This window comes from Ranitomeya variabilis, chromosome 3 (assembly GCF_051348905.1).
Source record: "Ranitomeya variabilis isolate aRanVar5 chromosome 3, aRanVar5.hap1, whole genome shotgun sequence".
In the NCBI taxonomy this organism is placed as follows: Eukaryota; Metazoa; Chordata; class Amphibia; order Anura; family Dendrobatidae; genus Ranitomeya; species Ranitomeya variabilis.
Window position 1 is genome coordinate 8,284,768 of NC_135234.1, and position 19,481 is coordinate 8,304,248.

General features: G+C 46.6%; 1 protein-coding gene across 1 annotated transcript in view; it reads left to right on the forward strand.

Moving 5' to 3' along the window:
- MAN1A2 (mannosidase alpha class 1A member 2) overlaps positions 1-7,742 on the forward strand; it is a 28,073-nt gene extending 20,331 nt beyond the window's left edge. The window contains exon 13 of the mRNA XM_077293603.1: positions 6,975-7,742. Coding sequence (XP_077149718.1) covers positions 6,975-7,107 — 133 coding nt within the window. The 3' untranslated portion in view covers positions 7,108-7,742. The remainder of the gene's footprint in view (positions 1-6,974) is intronic.
- The last annotated feature ends 11,739 nt before the right edge of the window (positions 7,743-19,481 follow it).

Consider the following 19,481-nt stretch of genomic DNA (forward strand, 5'->3'; position numbering starts at 1 on the left):
ACAGGTATCAGTGTAATCAGTATAACGGCACCGACCTGACACTGTCTGTAGTCACTGAGTACAATCCTGATCACAGGTATCAGTGTAATCAGTATAACTGCACCGACCTGACACTGTAGTCACTGAGCACAATCCTGATCACAGGTATCAGTGTAATCAGTATAACGGCACCGACCTGACACTGTCTGTAGTCACTGAGCACAATCCTGATCACAGGTATCAGTGTAATCAGTATAACTGCACCGACCTGACACTGTAGTCACTGAGCACAATCCTGATCACAGGTATCAGTGTAATCAGTATAACGGCACCGACCTGACACTGTCTGTAGTCACTGAGCACAATCCTGATCACAGGTATCAGTGTAATCAGTATAACGGCACCGACCTGACACTGTCTGTAGTCACTGACCACAATCCTGATCACAGGTATCAGTGTAATCAGTATAACGGCTCCGACCTGACACTGTCTGTAGTCACTGAGCACAATCCTGATCACAGGTATCAGTGTAATCAGTATAACAGCACCGACCTGACACTGTCTGTAGTCACTGAGCACAATCCTGATCACAGGTATCAGTGTAATCAGTATAACTGCACCGACCTGACACTGTCTGTAGTCACTGAGCACAATCCTGATCACAGGTATCAGTGTAATCAGTATAACAGCACCGACCTGACACTGTCTGTAGTCACTGAGCACAATCCTGATCACAGGTATCAGTGTAATCAGTATAACGGCACCGACCTGACACTGTCTGTAGTCACTGAGCACAATCCTGATCACAGGTATCAGTGTAATCAGTATAACGGCACCGACCTGACACTTTCTGTAGTCACTGAGCACAATCCTGATCACAGGTATCAGTGTAATCAGTATAACGGCACCGACCTGACACTGTCTGTAGTTACTGAGCACAATCCTGATCACAGGTATCAGTGTAATCAGTATAACGGCACCGACCTGACACTGTCTGTAGTTACTGAGCACAATCCTGATCACAGGTATCAGTGTAATCAGTATAACGGCACCGACCTGACACTTTCTGTAGTCACTGAGCACAATCCTGATCACAGGTATCAGTGTAATCAGTATAACGGCACTGACCTGACACTGTCTGTAGTCACTGAGCACAATCCTGATCACAGGTATCGGTGTAATCAGTATAACGGCACCGACCTGACACTGTCTGTAGTCACTGAGCACAATCCTGATCACAGGTATCAGTGTAATCAGTATAACGGCACTGACCTGACACTGTCTGTAGTCACTGAGCACAATCCTGATCACAGGTATCGGTGTAATCAGTATAACAGCACCGACCTGACACTGCCTGTAGTCACTGAGCACAATCCTGATTACAGGTATCAGTGTAATCAGTATAACGGCACCGACCTGACACTGTCTGTAGTCACTGAGTACAATCCTGATCACAGGTATCAGTGTAATCAGTATAACGGCTCCGACCTGACACCGTCTGTAGTTACTGAGTACAATCCTGATCACAGGTATCAGTGTAATCAGTATAACGGCACCGACCTGACACTGTCTGTAGTCACTGAGTACAATCCTGATCACAGGTATCAGTGTAATCAGTATAACGGCACCGACCTGACACTGTCTGTAGTCACTGAGCACAATCCTGATCACAGGTATCAGTGTAATCAGTATAACAGCGCTGACCTGACACTGTCTGTAGTCACTGAGCACAATCCTGATCACAGGTATCAGTGTAATCAGTATAACGGCACCGACCTGACACTGTCTGTAGTCACTGAGCACGGAGCACAATCCTGATCACAGGGTGACTATAAGTTGTAATAGATGCTAAAGTCACAGATATATAAATATATATAGTCATCTTTTGCATTTTAAAATGAGCACTTTTACCAGGGCTGTTCACCAGTGACCTGCGGTGGGAGATGCAGTAAAGAGCAGATCTGCTTGGAGGAGCCGCCTTGTCCTGCATTACTCACGTCTCCCATAGGTGTGGATGGACCGTGTAATGCTTCACGTTACCTGTGGCAGCGCTGCAGGGAGCTGAACACCTGCCAGGTTTTTCTATAGATGGAGCTGATCAGTTGGCTTTCCCTTGTATCTGCCTATTTTGGGGGGATCTTACCACCCCTCAGAGGATCTGATCAGTCCCCTCACATATGTAAGGTTCTTCCTAAAATACAGGATTGATCCACCATCCTATTAACTCTGCTCCCCGGATCGTGATCCGTCATCATACACTCATGGACACAATTGTTGGTCTCTTCTGATAAGGTAAGAAAACCCCAAAAAAATCCCTGAGATAACCAGAGACTGACTAGTAATTTTCACTGTAAATTTTCTGAATATTGATAAGCAGGATTAGATTTCATTTTTTTGCTCTTGAATTTTGCTTCAACCAAACAATGTAAATGACTAATGACCCTGAACACAAAAGATGGATCCCTAGAAAAGATTAACAGTGATGTGACCATAGGGACATGTGCCACTACGGTGCGTCCTGTAATTATCATCAGCGGTGGCTGCAGCCTGGTAATCCGTCGCCTATTTACATTGTGAAAAGTAGTTATTGTGCTGTTTGTGATCATGGTGTCTGCACTGAACATGGTGCACAAGAAGCTGAGGAGAAAGCACGTTATAGACAACATGTTAGAAATAAAGGCTATAAGATGTCTCCTACAGCCGGATGTCCCTGTCACTACAGCTGCACATATAAGTGTAAGGTCTATGGGGCTGTTGCTGAGCGGCTTGGATGTGGCCACAAGAGACTGATGATACGAATGGGAACCACAGAGCCCAGTACAACTTCCAGATAGATTACAGGTGAACTCCGAGGTCCATCAGTATTTGGTTGCACCATCTGCCGCTGCTAGGGCCAAAGTGGAGTTCATGGAAGACGACTGAAAGCAAATCGTAAAAAAGCCAGACTGAAATTTGTCACAAAGCTTCTAGAGAACATCCTGTGGACAGAGCAGACAGAGATGGAGCTTGGTGGTGTTAGATCAGCTCTATGTTCACTATGTTCATAGATGGAAACAAGAAGAAAAGAATGTTGCACCAGCTGTGACACATGGAGGAGCTCAGGGAAGTTCTGTGGCGACTTCTGCATCTGACACATGGTGGAGCTCAGGGATGTTCTGTGGCGACTTCTGCATCTGACACATGGAGGAGCTCGGGGAAGTTCTGTGGTGACTGCTGCATGTGACACATGGAGGAGCTCGGGGATGTTCTGTGGCGACTTCTGCATCTGACACATGGAGGAGCTCGGGGATGTTCTGTGGCGACTTCTGCATCTGACACATGGAGGAGCTCGGGGATGTTCTGTGGTGACTTCTGCATCTGACACATGGAGGAGCTCGGGGATGTTCTGTGGTGACTTCTGCATCTGACACATGGAGGAGCTCGGGGATGTTCTGTGGTGACTTCTGCATCTGACACATGGAGGAGCTCGGGGATGTTCTGTGGTGACTTCTGCATCTGACACATGGAGGAGCTCGGGGATGTTCTGTGGCGACTTCTGCATCTGACACATGGAGGAGCTCGGGGATGTTCTGGGGTGACTGCTGCATGTGACACATGGAGGAGCTCGGGGATGTTCTGTGGTGACTTCTGCATCTGACACATGGAGGAGCTCGGGGATGTTCTGTGGCGACTTCTGCATGTGACACATGGAGGAGCTCGGGGATGTTCTGTGGTGACTTCTGCATCTGACACATGGAGGAGCTCGGGGATGTTCTGGGACGACTGCTGCATGTGACACATGGAGGAGCTCGGGGATGTTCTGTGGTGACTGCTGCATCTGACACATGGAGGAGCTCGGGGATGTTCTGGGGCGACTGCATCTGACACATGGAGGAGCTTGGGGATGTTCTAGGGTGACTGCTGCATGTGACACATGGAGGAGCTCGGGGATGTTCTGGGGCGACTGCATCTGACACATGGAGGAGCTCGGGGATGTTCTAGGGCGACTGCATCTGACACATGGAGGAGCTTGGGGATGTTCTAGGGCGACTGCATCTGACACATGGAGGAGCTCGGGGATGTTCTGGGGCGACTGCTGCATGTGACACGTGGAGGAGCTCGGGGATGTTCTGGGGCGACTGCTGCATGTGACACATGGAGGAGCTTGGGGATGTTCTGGGGTGACTGCTGCATGTGACACATGGAGGAGCTCGGGGATGTTCTGGGGTGACTGCTGCATGTGACACATGGAGGAGCTCGGGGATGTTCTGGGGTGACTGCATCTGACACATGGAGGAGCTTGGGGATGTTCTAGGGCGACTGCTGCATGTGACACATGGAGGAGCTCGGGGATGTTCTGGGGCGACTGCTGCATGTGACACATGGAGGAGCTTGGGGATGTTCTGGGGTGACTGCATCTGACACATGGAGGAGCTCGGGGATGTTCTGTGGTGACTGCTGCATCTGACACATGGAGGAGCTCGGGGATGTTCTGGGGTGACTGCTGCATGTGACACATGGAGGAGCTCGGGGATGTTCTGGGGTGACTGCTGCATGTGACACATGGAGGAGCTCGGGGATGTTCTAGGGTGACTGCTGCATGTGACACATGGAGGAGCTCGGGGATGTTCTAGGGCGACTGCTGCATGTGACACATGGAGGAGCTCGGGGATGTTCTGGGGTGACTGCATCTGACACATGGAGGAGCTTGGGGATGTTCTAGGGTGACTGCTGCATGTGACACATGGAGGAGCTCGGGGATGTTCTGGGGCGACTGCTGCATGTGACACATGGAGGAGCTCGGGGATGTTCTGGGGCGACTGCATCTGACACATGGAGGAGCTTGGGGATGTTCTAGGGCGACTGCTGCATGTGACACATGGAGGAGCTCGGGGATGTTCTGGGGCGACTGCTGCATCTGACACATGGAGGAGCTCGGGGATGTTCTGGGGTGACTGCTGCATGTGACACATGGAGGAGCTCGGGGATGTTCTGGGGTGACTGCTGCATGTGACACATGGAGGAGCTCGGGGATGTTCTGGGGTGACTGCTGCATGTGACACATGGAGGAGCTCGGGGATGTTCTGGGGTGACTGCTGCATCTGACACATGGAGGAGCTCGGGGATGTTCTAGGGTGACTGCTGCATGTGACACATGGAGGAGCTCGGGGATGTTCTAGGGTGACTGCTGCATGTGACACATGGAGGAGCTCGGGGATGTTCTGGGGTGACTGCTGCATCTGACACATGGAGGAGCTCGGGGATGTTCTAGGGTGACTGCTGCATCTGACACATGGAGGAGCTCGGGGATGTTCTGGGGTGACTGCTGCATGTGACACATGGAGGAGCTCGGGGATGTTCTGGGGTGACTGCATCTGACACATGGAGGAGCTTGGGGATGTTCTAGGGCGACTGCTGCATGTGACACATGGAGGAGCTCGGGGATGTTCTGGGGCGACTGCTGCATGTGACACATGGAGGAGCTTGGGGATGTTCTGGGGTGACTGCATCTGACACATGGAGGAGCTCGGGGATGTTCTGTGGTGACTGCTGCATCTGACACATGGAGGAGCTCGGGGATGTTCTGGGGTGACTGCTGCATGTGACACATGGAGGAGCTCGGGGATGTTCTGGGGTGACTGCTGCATGTGACACATGGAGGAGCTCGGGGATGTTCTGGGGTGACTGCTGCATGTGACACATGGAGGAGCTCGGGGATGTTCTGGGGCGACTGCATCTGACACATGGAGGAGCTTGGGGATGTTCTAGGGCGACTGCTGCATGTGACACGTGGAGGAGCTCGGGGATGTTCTGGGGTGACTGCTGCATGTGACACATGGAGGAGCTCGGGGATGTTCTGGGGCGACTGCATCTGACACATGGAGGAGCTTGGGGATGTTCTAGGGCGACTGCTGCATGTGACACGTGGAGGAGCTCGGGGATGTTCTGGGGCGACTGCTGCATGTGACACGTGGAGGAGCTCGGGGATGTTCTGGGGTGACTGCTGCATGTGACACATGGAGGAGCTCGGGGATGTTCTGGGGCGACTGCATCTGACACATGGAGGAGCTTGGGGATGTTCTAGGGTGACTGCTGCATGTGACACATGGAGGAGCTTGGGGATGTTCTAGGGTGACTGCTGCATGTGACACATGGAGAAGCTTGGGGATGTTCTGGGGTGACTCTGCTGCATTTGACACAAGGGTTCTGAATTTGTTCAGGGTACAATGAAATCTCAAGACTATCCAGCATTCTGGAAAGAAATGTGCTGCTGAGTGTCAGAAAACTGTTTGATTGCTGGTCATGGTTCATCCAACAGGATAATGACCTAATCATGCAGAATATCCAAGAACGGCAGAGAGTAAAGAATTGGACTCAACTGAAGACTAGTGACGAGCGAGTGTACTCGTCAATAAGGTCGAGGGCAATAAGGTCTGTAGTGTTCGGGGTGGAGCAGTAGGGGCAGTAAGGTCAGTATTGTACAGGTCACGTCTGCAGGTCAAGGCCGTATAGTCAGTAGTTTCCAGGGCAGTAAGGTCTGTATTGTCTGGGGTGGAGCAGTAGGGTCTGTGTCAAGGCAGTAAAGTCAGTAGTGTCCAGGTCACGTCCGTAGTGTTCCGGTCTGGGCAGTAAGGTCCGTATTGTCTGGGGTGGAGCAGTAGGGTCTGTGTCAAGGCAGTAAGGTCAGTAGTGTTCAGGTCACGTCCGTAGTGTTCCGGTCTGGGCAGTAAGGTCAGTATTGTCCGGAGGAGCAGTAGGGTCCGGGTTGGGGCAGGAAAGTCGGTATGGGCCGGGATAATAGTCCCTAGCAATAAAGCACAGTCTGCTCCTCATTCATCGCTGATGTCCAGGGGGGCTCACAGATTACTGCTGCCGGTGTCTGATTATCTCATTGACCAGTGTTGGGGTTTTCTTACTTTACTAGAAGGGACCAACAATTGTCCTCATCGGTATTGATCAGTCATCTTAATAACCCTTTCACTGATCACATGTCTTATTAACCCTCTCCTCCCCAGGTACCTTTATCTACTCTTCTCCAGTGACGACCTTCTACCATTAGACAATTGGGTGTTTAACACGGAGGCACACCCGTTACCGGTCATCCGCACGGCCAACAGCACGCTGCCGGGAAACCATGTGGCGCGATAGGACCATTATCCTGGGACCACTTCTTCAGACTTGCAGGCATATGGGTGCTATTCCCAGAGACCCCCTCTTACAGGACTGGGGCGACAAGTCGTTCCCGGCACAATTCCATTTTCTGTCATATTTCTTTCTCTGTTGCCTCCGTTGACTGCCAGCGGCAGAACAGCGCATTGAAAGGAGGCGATCACTGACCAAACTGCTCTGCTTGACCAGGCTGCTACTGCAGGGGATTAATACGGGGCCAAAATCCAGGGCTGGGGCTTTTATGAGGGTAAATAGGGGGTCCGGAGAGAGTTTCAGGACAAGAAGATTACCTGCACTTTGCAGCAGATTTGCACTGTCTGGTTTCTATCCTGCGCCATTGCCAAAGTTTACTTCTATCCCAGTGACTGTGGAGGAGAACAGGCCGCAGCGCCCCCCGCTGGAGGGGACTAGAACGACTTCTGAAAACCAAGGAAGGGTCTTCATGTAAGCGCCAGTCGTCAGGAATTTTAGTAGGGGGTCTGTGTAAAGCGGTCCTCACCTCTGACACCGCACCCTGGGACTTTCCCACCTCCACTTTTAATTTCACTTTTTTGGGGTTTTAGCGGCATGAGCAACACAACAAGCAGGAGATTAAAGACATTGTACATACACTGCATCGGGGTCCTTCCTGACACCGGGGTCATTGGTACCGGGGGGAGGTGGGGCAACTGCGTACCTCACTGCAAAAAGGAGGTGGAATAGATGCTCTTGTGCCGATTGTAGTTGTGTAGGCAGAACTATCCCCCGCACCATCACCGTGCAAGAAAAAGGGCAAATGTCATAACCGCGGCGTCGGCATCAATGTGGGGACCCGACTGGAGCGCCCCAGGCCTGACCAGCAGTGTTGGGTGTGTACTTTTCCAGCATTCTTTTTCTGCTCCAATGCTTAAAAAAAAAAAAAAAGTCCCGTTTTATGTTTGCAGCTCCTCCACCAGCCTCTGTGTCTCTGGTTAGAGACTAACAATAAACTTGGAGGGGTCTGCAGTCGTGTGCCGCTTCTGCTGTTCGTAGATGCAGGGATGACTGCAGGATCAGACTACGCAGGGTTTGTTTGTAGTCTGTTGCCATGGAGATGCAACACCGGCTTTTTTATTTAAATACTATTTCTAACATTTTTTATTTTTTTTTGGAGCATTAATATTTACTGTAACAGTATACATACCAGATGATACAAGTTCCCCTCCTCCACGGCCTTGTGCTATTCATTACAGTCCTGGTCATGTGATGGATGATCAGGTGCGCGGCTCGTCACTGTCCAGGTACCGACGCTCCTTCATGTAAAGATCTGACCTATGAAACAAGAAAACGCCACAATTGTGCAGGCTGGGAACCAGGCGTGATAATGGGTAGGCGCGTCAGTTGGACCGGTGTGCGCATGGAAGATTGAGGCCGGAGAGGCGTGCATGGCAAGACGGGCTACATTCAATGTTGTTTTGAAACTTTTTCTGTTGAGTATTTTTTAATTTGTGCTTTTCTTCTATGTTTGGACCTCATCCATCTTTCTGATTTTGCCTTTTTTTATCCCTTTTTTTTGTGTATTCGTATATATATATATATATATATATATATATATATATATATATATATATATATATATATATATATATATATATATATATATATATATATATAATATAAATTTTTTTTAATTATTCGCTGCTATTCCCGGGGTTTAAGGTTTCCAGATATTTGCGTTTGAAAAGTTGCAGATCTTGTCATAAATGTCTTTCTGTCCCTTCCTCCCCCTCCCACTGGAGCAATTTTATGCGCACCTGACATTTTGGTGTGACATTGGAACAGAACTTGACACTTTTTGCTCTGAAAGGTTGTGAAAGAAAAAAAAAAAAATATATATATATATATATATATATATATATATATATATATATATATATATATATATATATATATATATATATATATATATATATATATATATATAATTTATTTATTTATTATTTTGTGCAAAATTAAAGGGGTATTCCCATCTCCAAGATCATATGTAGTAGGCATAATACAACCCCTGGCAAATATGATGGAATCACCGGCCTTGGAGGATGTTCATTCATTTGTTTAATTTTGTAGAAATAAAGCAGATCACAGACATGGCACAAAACTAAAGTAATTTCAAATGGCAACTTTCTGGCTTTAAGAAGCACTAAAAGAAATCTAGATCAAACAATGTGGCAGTCAGTAATGGTTCCTTTTTTTTACCAAGCATAGGGGAAAAATTATGGAATCACTCAATTCTGAGGAAAAAATTCTGGAATCACCCTGTAAATTTTTGTGCCCAAAAATAACACCTGCATCAAATTAGATCTGCTCATTATTCTGCATCTAAAAAGCAGTGATCACACCTTGGAGAGCTGTTGCACCAAGTGGACTGACAAGAATCATGGCTCCAACACGAGAGATGTCAATTGAAACAAAGGAGAGGATTATCAAACTCTTAAGAGGGTAAATCATCACGAAATGTTGCAAAAGATGTTGGTTGTTCACAGTCGGCTGTGACTAAAATCTGGACCAAATACAAACAACATGGGAAGGTTGTTAAAGGCAAACATACTGGTACACCAAGGAAGACATCAAAGCATCAAGACCAGAAACTTAAAGCAATATGTCTCCAAAACAGGAAATGCACAACACAACAAATGAACGAATGGGTGGAAACTGGAGTCAACGTCTGTGACCAAACTGTAAGAAACCGCCTAAAGGAAATGGGATTTACATACAGAAAAGCTAAACGAAAGCCATCATTAACACCTAAACAGGAAAAAACAAGGTTACACTGGGCTAAGGAAAAGCAATCGTGGACTGTGGATGACTGGATGAAAGTCGTATTCAGTGATGAATCGCGAATCTGCATTGGGCAAGGTGATGATGCTGGAACTTTTGTTTGGTGCCGTTCCAATGAGATTTATAAAGATGACTGCCTGAAGAGAACGTGCAAATTTCCCCAGTCATTGATGATATGGGCCTGCATGTCAGGTAAAGGCACTGGGGAGACGGCTGTCATTACATCTTCAATAAATGCACAAGTTTATGTTGATATTTTGGACACTTTTCTTATCCCATTGATTGAAAGGATGTTTGGGGATGATGAAATCATTTTCAAGATGATAATGCATCCTGCCCTAGAGCAAAAACTGCAAAAAGACAATGTCATGGCCTGCAAATAGTCCGGATCTCAATCCAATTGAAAATCTTTGGTGGAAGTTGAAGAAAATGGTCCATGACAAGGCTCCAACCTGCAAAGCTGATCTGGCCACAGCAATCAGAGAAAGTAGGAGCCAGATTGATGAAGAGTCCTGTGTGACACTCACTAAGTCCAGGCCTCAGAGACTGCAAGCTGTTAGAAAAGCCAGAGGTGGTGCGACAAAATACTAGTGATGTGTTGGAGGGTTTTTTTGTTTGTTCATGATTCCATAATTTTCCTCAGAATTGAGTGATTCAATAATTTTTCCCTATGCTTGTTCTAAAAAAGTAACCTTTACTGACTCCCACATTATTTGTTCTTGATTTCTTTTAGTGTTTCTTAAAGCCAGAGAGTTGCCATTTGAAATGACGTTAGTTTTGTGCTATGTCTGTGATCTGCTTTTTTCTACAAAATTAAGCAACTGAATGAACATCCTCCAAGGCTGGTGAGTCCATAATTTTTGCCAGGGGTTGTATTAGCACACTCCAATTAGAAATGTGGTATAGTTTTTCTGATTTGCTTTTGTCTCTTTACTCATGTGCAAGCATTGCAGGACCTTAGGAATCCATGGTTACGTCTACTGATATAGTGACAGATTGCTAGTTGCTAGTGATCATAATTATTGATACCGAAGGTCCTGCAATGCCTGCACATGAGTAAAGGGACATAGCGAATAAAAAAAAACTATACTACATTTCTAATTAGAAGTATTTAATATTATTATACCTACTGCATTTTGGGATAGGATCTTGGAGATGGGAATACCTCCTTTAATTTCATAAATTGGGGATAAAAAAACATCTTTTGAAAGGAAAAATGACTTAGAAAAAAAAATAATCAAAGACCGTGAAATTAACCCAAATAAGAGGGAGAAAAAAATGACTTACAAAGGCAAAAAGCCTAAAGCATCAAGAGTCAGCAGCACATTAATGCAAGTCTCAAAAACCTAAGAGTGTATGAAGATTCATGCCCCAATACACACTGAGGCGTTTCGCCAGCGGCTTTGTCAGGTTTGGTTGGTGGCTTTTAATCCCCTTTATTTATGGGGCCTGATGGCAAAGTGAGTGGAGTCACGACCAGAAGTCGCATCGTTACACGTATTTGATACACTGCCAATTTTGCAGGTTTATCCACCTACAGAGAATGCACAGGTCTGTAATTATCGTAGGTACACTTCACCTGTGAGAGACAGAATCTAACACTAAAATCCAGAAAATCACATTGTAGGATTGATAGTTAATTTGCATTTTATTACATGAAATTAGTATTTGGTACAATAGAAAATCAGAACTTAATATTTGGTGCAGAATCCTTTGTAATTACAGTGGTCAGTCGTTTCCTGTAGTTCTTGACCAGGTTTCTGCATACTGCAGCAGGCCCCCTCCTCCATACAGATCTTCTCCAGATCTTTCAGGTTTCGGTGTTGTTGCTGGGAACATTGAGTTTCAGCTCCTCCAAAGATTTTCTAATGGGTTCAGGTCTGGAGATTGGCTAGGCCACTCCAGGAGCTTGAAATGATTCTTACAGATCCGCTCTTTAGTTGCCCTGGCTTTGTGTTTCGGGTCATTGTCATGCTGGAAGACCTAGCCAAAACCCATGTTCAATGCTCTTACTGAGGGAAGGAGGTTGTTGACCAAAATCTCGTGATACAAAACCCCATCCATCCTCCCTTCAATGCGGTGCAATCATCCTGTCCCCTTTACAGAAAATCACCCCAAACGTACAATGTTTCCCCCACCATGCTTCACAGTTTGGATGGTGTTTTTGGGGTTGTACTCATCCTTCTTTATCCTCCAAACACGGCGAGTGGAGATGATACCAAAAAGTTCTATTTTTTTCTCATCTGACCACATGACCTTCTCCCGTGCCTCCTCTGGATCATCCAGATGGCCATTGGTCAACTTCAGATGGGCCTGGACATGTGCTGGTGTGAGCAGGGGGACCTTGTATGTCCTGCAGGATTGTAATCCATGATGGCGTGGTGTGTTACTAACGGTAATATTTGAGACTGGTCCCAGCTCTCTTCAGGTCATTAACCAGGTCCTGCGTGTAGTTCTGGGCTGATTCTTGATCTTTCTCAGAATCATCCTTACCCCATGAGGCGAGACCTCCCATGGAGCCCCAGAGCGAGGAAGATTGACAGCCATCTTGTTTCTTCTATTCTCTAATAATTGTGCCAACAGTTCCCTTTTCACCAAGCTGCTTGCCTATTGTTCTGTAGCCCATCCCAGCCTTGTGCAGGTCAACACTTTTGTCCCTAGTGTCCTAAAGGCCCCGTCTCACATAGCGATTTACCAACGATCACGACCAGCGATACGACCTGGCCGTGATCGTTAGTAAGTCGCTGTGTGGTCGCTGGGGAGCTGTCACACAGACAGCTCTCTCCAGCGACCAACGATCAGGGGAACGACTTCGGCATCGTTGAAACTGTCTTCAACGATGCCGAAGTCCCCCTGCAGCACCCGGGTAACCAGGGTAAACATCGGGTTACTAAGCGCAGGGCCGCGCTTAGTAACCCGATGTTTACCCTGGTTACCAAAAAAAACAAACAGTACATACTCGCCTTTCGGTGTCCGTCAGGTCCCTTGCTGTCTGCTTCCTGCTCTGACTGAGCCGCCGTACAGTGAGAGCAGAGCGCAGCGGTGACGTCACTGCTGTGCTCTCGCTGTACGGCCGGATCTCAGTCAGAGCAGGAAGCAGACGGCAAGGGACCTGACGGACATCAGATGGTGAGTATGTACTGTTTTTTTTTACATTTACGCTGGTAACCAGGGTAAACATCGGGTTACTAAGCGCGGCCCTGCGCTTAGTAACCCGATGTTTACCCTGGTTACCAGTGAAGACATCGCTGGATCGGTGTCACACACACCGATTCAGCGATGTCAGCGGGACCTCAACGACCAAAAAAAGGTCCAGGCCATTCCGACATGACCAGCGATCTCACAGCAGGGGCCTGATCGCTGGTACGTGTCACACATAGCGAGATCGCTACTGAGGTCGCTGTTGCGTCACAAAACTTGTGACTCAGCAGCGATCTCGCTAGCGATCTCGCTATGTGAGACTGGGCCTTTAGACAGCTCTTTGGCCATGGTGGAGAGGGAGTGTGATTGAGTGTGTGAACAGGTGTCTACAGGTAACGAGGTCAAACAGATGCAATTAATACAGTTAATGAGTGCAGAGTAGGAGGCTTCTTAGGCTATGTGCACACGCTGCGGAATGGTGTGCCCATATTTCTGCACTGTTTTTGGTAAATCTCCAGGTAAACCGCACTGCGGATTTACAGCGTTTTTTCCGCAGTTTTTGTGCGGATTCCACCTGTGGTTTTACGCCTGCAGATTCCTCTTATGGAGCAGGTGTAAACCGCTGCGGAATCCGCACAAAGAATTGACATGCTGTGGAAAATAAACCGCTGCGTTTCTGGGGTTTTTTACTGCAGCATGTGCACTGCGGATTTTGTTTTCCATAAGTTTACATGGTACTGTGCACCTCATGGAAAACTGCTGTGGATCCGCAGCGTGCACACATAGCCTAACAGAAAATCTAACAGGTCTGTGAGAGGCAGAATTCTCGCTGGTTGGTCGGTGATCAGATACTTATTTCATGCAATAAAATGCAAATTAATTATGTAATAATCATACAATGTGATTTGCTGTCTTTTTTTTGTTTGGTTTTTAGATTCTGTCTCACAGGTGAAGTGTATCTACGATAACAATTACAGACCCTCCATTCTTTGTCAGTGGGAATACTGCATTGCAGAGTATCAAATACTTGTTTTCCCCACTGTATATAGACTTATGTTACATTGTCGGGGTCGTAATACGACAATTAATCCTCATTCACCAGTCATTCCAAATTGTAATGTGAGCGCAGAGCTTCTGGTACCGAAAAAGAAATGATTCAGACACGTAGCTGATTCAATCTTTGCTGATGCTCTGGCGTTCAGCTCAGTGAGTAGCTGAGCAGCAACTGTGTTTTATTTTTCAATACATAGTACTAAAAAGGGAATGCAATGGGTGGGGTTTAAGCAGCATACATCTAGTGCTCAGTCTCTCTCTCTCTGATTCGTCGAACGTCTCCTGGTGAATTCCTCCTCTTCTTCTCATTCCTTTAGTTTCGATTCCAAAGAAATGATTCATCCCTCCAGACACAAACCAGAAACGAAACTGAACCCTGGCGGCCATTTTAAATACAATTACATTTGCATTAACTAACAGATAGGAAAAACTTATTGTTTCACAGTATAAAAGTATAGCAGTACAAAGAGAGCATAAAGATTTATATAAAAGTACAAAGGTATATAAGAAAATACATTTTCACCTTGACAATCCCCCCTAAACACTAAGTTTTTCCCTTAAAGAAGGATCCTTCGAGACTGTCCATGTGATGGGAAAAGGGGAGGTGGATTTCTTCATCCAGACACCTCAGAAACTCTCCCCTAGCGAGAGGCCTCCAGGCAGCTGAACCCTTCACTAACCTCACATGGAGTTCTCCCACTGTCCCTAAACTAAATCTCTTAGCATCATCTGAGAATGGGGGGTCTTGTCTACTCTCTTGAGAGGAATATACTTAGGGATCTCCCCTGGATCAGTACCATTGTACTCTGGTGGGTCTATTTTTTGATTGAGGAAGGTACCAGTCGGAGTTGCTTTGACAATAACCTTTTTATACAAGGGAATAACACAACAGAGAATTATCGATTCAACTATAAGGAGGGCAATTAGTACCAAACAAACTTATTGAAGGAATCTCTTGATCCCACCTAACCAACTGGAGAAGAAAGATGTGTCTGCTCCAGCATACATGACACGTCGTCTTATTGTCCTAATTTGTTCAACTTCTTTAGAAACCTTCAGGTCTTTCGGATCTACATTTCGCCATTCAGGTCTGGCTGTCTATATTTCGTCTCGTAAGTCTTTGGTCATACCGTCAATGAATGTATTTACCAATACTTTAACATCAAGTGGGTTTATGGGACTGTACTCCATGTCTTCCCATTTCAGCTATAACCGTCCAAAGTATAGCTCTACACTCTCTCCTTTTGTCACATCTGCAAAAAGATCTTAATTTGTGTCCTAGCACGTCACCTGTTTTTGTGCTCACTAACTACCTAGGCCTGCCTAGGTGCACTTAATACGTCCATCATATTGTCATTATTTGTCTGTAAAATGAGAAAGGTTGGTTCTCAGGGTCAGCCAAATGTTTTTTGCGTAGCTAGCTAGTCAGAGGGCCTCCAGGGATAATACTCCTGTATCTGTCTTACCCTACCTGATGTGGTTGGTTCTCTGGTGGTGGGGGCGACATGACATGCTGATCTACAGCTCCTTCCCAAAAGGATTACTGTCAGCCTACTCCTAAAAGTTAATGTCTCCAGTATCCACCAACCACAATCCTGCGTCAGCTTCTTATATCACTACATGTGATCTTGTCTGGACAGGATTCAGTGTAATTCTCTTAGGTCGGGTTGCAGCACGGGTCATACAAGTGTTAGCGCCCAAACCCTCAACTATATCCTGAAAGGCATCACAGCTATAATTGACAAATCTTTGTTCACTGTAATATATATACATATATATATTTGATCCATTCAACATTTTTATTAATCTGCACCTTTGGGATTATAGAAGCAATGCCGGCATAAATCTGGTTCTGGGCTTTAAACTGGTCAGGCACCCCCCTTGGCACTCCAATGGCATCAATATATACTAGTGGATCTTCTTCATAACTCATATGGAGCTGATCAAAACTTCTCCTCTTTCTGGTAGGTTCATCAGGTATCTTTGGTGTACATATATTGTGTATGTTTAATTAGCAAATCAGTATCTAGAGAACTGTTCTCTTCGCAGAAACTTGTCTCGAAGATCCCTACTGGTGTACCTGTAGTGTCGTGGGAATTGTAGCAGGTGTAATTGTCAGCTAATACGGTTACTCCTCCTGGAACCTTTAGTTTGGGTTCCTTATGAAATAGTGGGACATAATCTGGGCAATCAGTGGACTTCAGACCTTTCAAACGATTCATGACACAGGCAGTGGTGTTGTCATCAGGAAAAAGCAATGCATATGTGTAGAGATGTGTATTCGCAGCAGCACAAGCAATACATCCTACAGAGATATTCTGGACTCTTACATTGTATCTCACCCATTCTAACCATAGATTTTTCCTTGGGGCTGTTTGTGTTTCTATGGAGAAAACCTCTCGCCAACTGAGACCTGGAAGGGGGATCACTTCATTAACTACATTTTGCAAACGCTCACCTGGGCCTGTTTTAGGTGTACTGGTAACAGGGGCCATGGTTGGTCTGAAGCTAATATCCCGGAGCTGTATATGGCCTAAATACGCATGGGGTCCGGCACTAAATACATAATTATAATTTCTTCCCAATACAAATGTCTGCAGATCAGCAGATTGGGCGTTTTCAAGATTCAGGAGGAGGGGGTGACAACTTTTACCCCATTTACAGCCCTAAGTGGTTGCAGAAGGGCTGTTAGATGCATTCTCTCACGAAGACTCCTACCCGTCCTATCCTTAGGGAACATGGCTTCGCTAGGTTTATATCCCCAATCTTTCCCTGTACTCCAGGCAGCATCTGTCCAATAATGACAATTATCATTGTATTGTCTGGTAACACACATATAAAACTGGATAGTTCCCTCTACCACCCGTTCAGTCTCAAGGCACTTGACTACATCACAGAAATCAAATCGCCAGATATTCACCGGGGCTGTCAGGTTTACCCAGAGAATAGTGGGACCTTAGTATTTTCATTTACATTAGGAGCCGAGAAGGTAGGGGCGAGGATGGCCCCCATTTCCAGGATCAAAAACAACAACATTTCCCTTCAGTCACTACTGTGACTAAACACTGGTTCGGTCTCTTTTACAATATGAGGCGTGGATCCAGGTGCTCTTTCCTTCAAGTTTTACTGCAGTGGGGGTGACCAGGATCACCGTGTGAAGTCCTTCAAATCTCAGCTGGAGACAATCTCTGCGCACAAACTTTTTCACATACACCAGGTCTCCTGGCACAAAGGGATGGTGTCCAGGAACCTTGTCTGGGTCTGGAAGAGAACTGAAGACAGTTAAATGCACTTTGGCAAGGTGTCCATGTAAGGCCTGCACATAGCTAGTCAAGTCCTGGTACTTGAGCTGCAACTGTTGTGGAAAGAAACATTCAAGATTGGGGCTCCTGCCAAACAGAATCTCATACGGTGACTGTCCTGTCTTCCTGTTTGGGGTATATCTTACTGAAAACAAAGCCAGAGGAAGGCATTCTGTCCATGGTTTACCAGTCTCTGCCATTGCCTTCTGGATTTTAAGCTTAAGAGTTCCATTTAGTCTCTCCACTCTTCCACTACTCTGCGGATGGTATGGAGTATGCAATGCTTGACTTACCCCCAGTGCTGCCATTACCTCTGACATGATCTCTCCAGTAAAATGGGAACTCTGATCGCTTTCAATGACTTCAGGAACTCCATACCTGCATATGATCTCAGCCATCAGTTTCTTCACCGTTGTCTTAGCCGTAGCTTTGGCAACTGGGTAGGCTTCTGGCCAACCTGAAAATAAATCAATGCAGACCAACACATACTCATACGTCCCTACCCTGGGTAACTGAATTTAATCAATCTGCAGTCTCTGGAATTGGTTAAAGGGGCCGGGGAGTGTGTTTGGATGGGGTTTTCACTGTCCTACCCTGATTATGTGTGACACATATCATGCAGCTCTGTACCTGCCTTTCTGCGCAGGTGGAAAACTCCGGGGGCAATCCATTGTTTCTGTAGGGTGTCACACATGGCCGTCTTCGAGTGGTGCACATTCCCGTGCAGAACCTGTGCCATCATTGGGTACAGTACCTGTGGTAGGCAGACCTTTTCACCCCTCCCCCATAGTCCGGTAACGGTATCAGAGCAAGCCCGTATCTTTTGCCACCTATTTTTCTCCTCCTTACTTGCCTGTTCTTGTAACCGGGCTAAGATGTCTTTCAACACAAGTGGAGATGGTGGGGTGTCTAGGTGATGTACTCGAGAGGCCACAGGAGTGCTTGCTGCTTTCTTCGCAGCCTGGTCTGCCAGTGCTTACCCTTTGTCCGTCCATCAGTGCTTTTGGTATGTGCCTTTACCTTTATGATGCCTGCTTGGGTGGGAAGCTGTAGTGCATTCATAAGTTGCTGGACTGCCTCAGCATATTTAAAGGGGTGGCCATTTGTTGTCAGGAAAGCCCTGGCTCTCCAGATAGGCCCATAACCGTGTGTAATGCCAAAAGCATACCTGGAATCAGTGTAGATGTTTACAGTCTTACCTTCTGCTAGTTTGCATGCTTCTTGTGCAGACATATGAGCTGGCATTGACTCTGCCTTGATTACCTCATGTTCTGAGACCACAGCATATCTGGTACAGTAGCATCCTCGGTCATCTTGGTGACGGGATCCATCTACAAAAAGCTCAAAATCAGCATTAGAATGGGCACACTAGAGACCAGCCGTTTCCTGAGACATCAATTCTAGACAATCATGTGGTTTGGAAACCTAATCTTGTTCCTCTGGATCCATTCTAGAAAGAAAAAGAGTGTCCTTGCTCAGAGTGTCCTTGCTCATATCACCTACTCCTCCCCCCTTTGGATCCAGGGTAACTAGAAGAAGAGTAACGGGGTTTAGGACAGTGCACCTTTTCAAAGTCACATTAGTAGGCATGAGAATAGCACACCGAAGTCGCAGCTGTCCAGCCATGGATATGTGGCTAGATTGTACTTGGTTAGGGATACTATATACATTGTGTGGGGTGTGGACCATCAGTGGGTGATCCAAAACAATCTCTGAAGACTTGTGTAGCAACAGCTGGACAGACAACACGGCCCGAACACAGAAGGGACTTCCTCTTGCCACCGTACCCAGGCGGCCGCTGTAATAAGCAACAGGTCTCTGTTTGTCTCCATGAAGCTGAGTCAGCACACCTGTAGCATGTCCTGCATAGGTGATCTCTGTCTGCAAGGCAGTCTGCAATACTGTACGGCAGTGCTCGGGTGTCTTGTAATCAGTATCTAGGGCCTGCAGTGTGTAGCACTATATCACAGGGCAAATTCCCTCCCTGGGTGGTCATAGCATCTCCTGGATGCAAGGGGCCATAAGTGGCAAGGTAGGCCTGGCACTCTTGGGCTATGGATG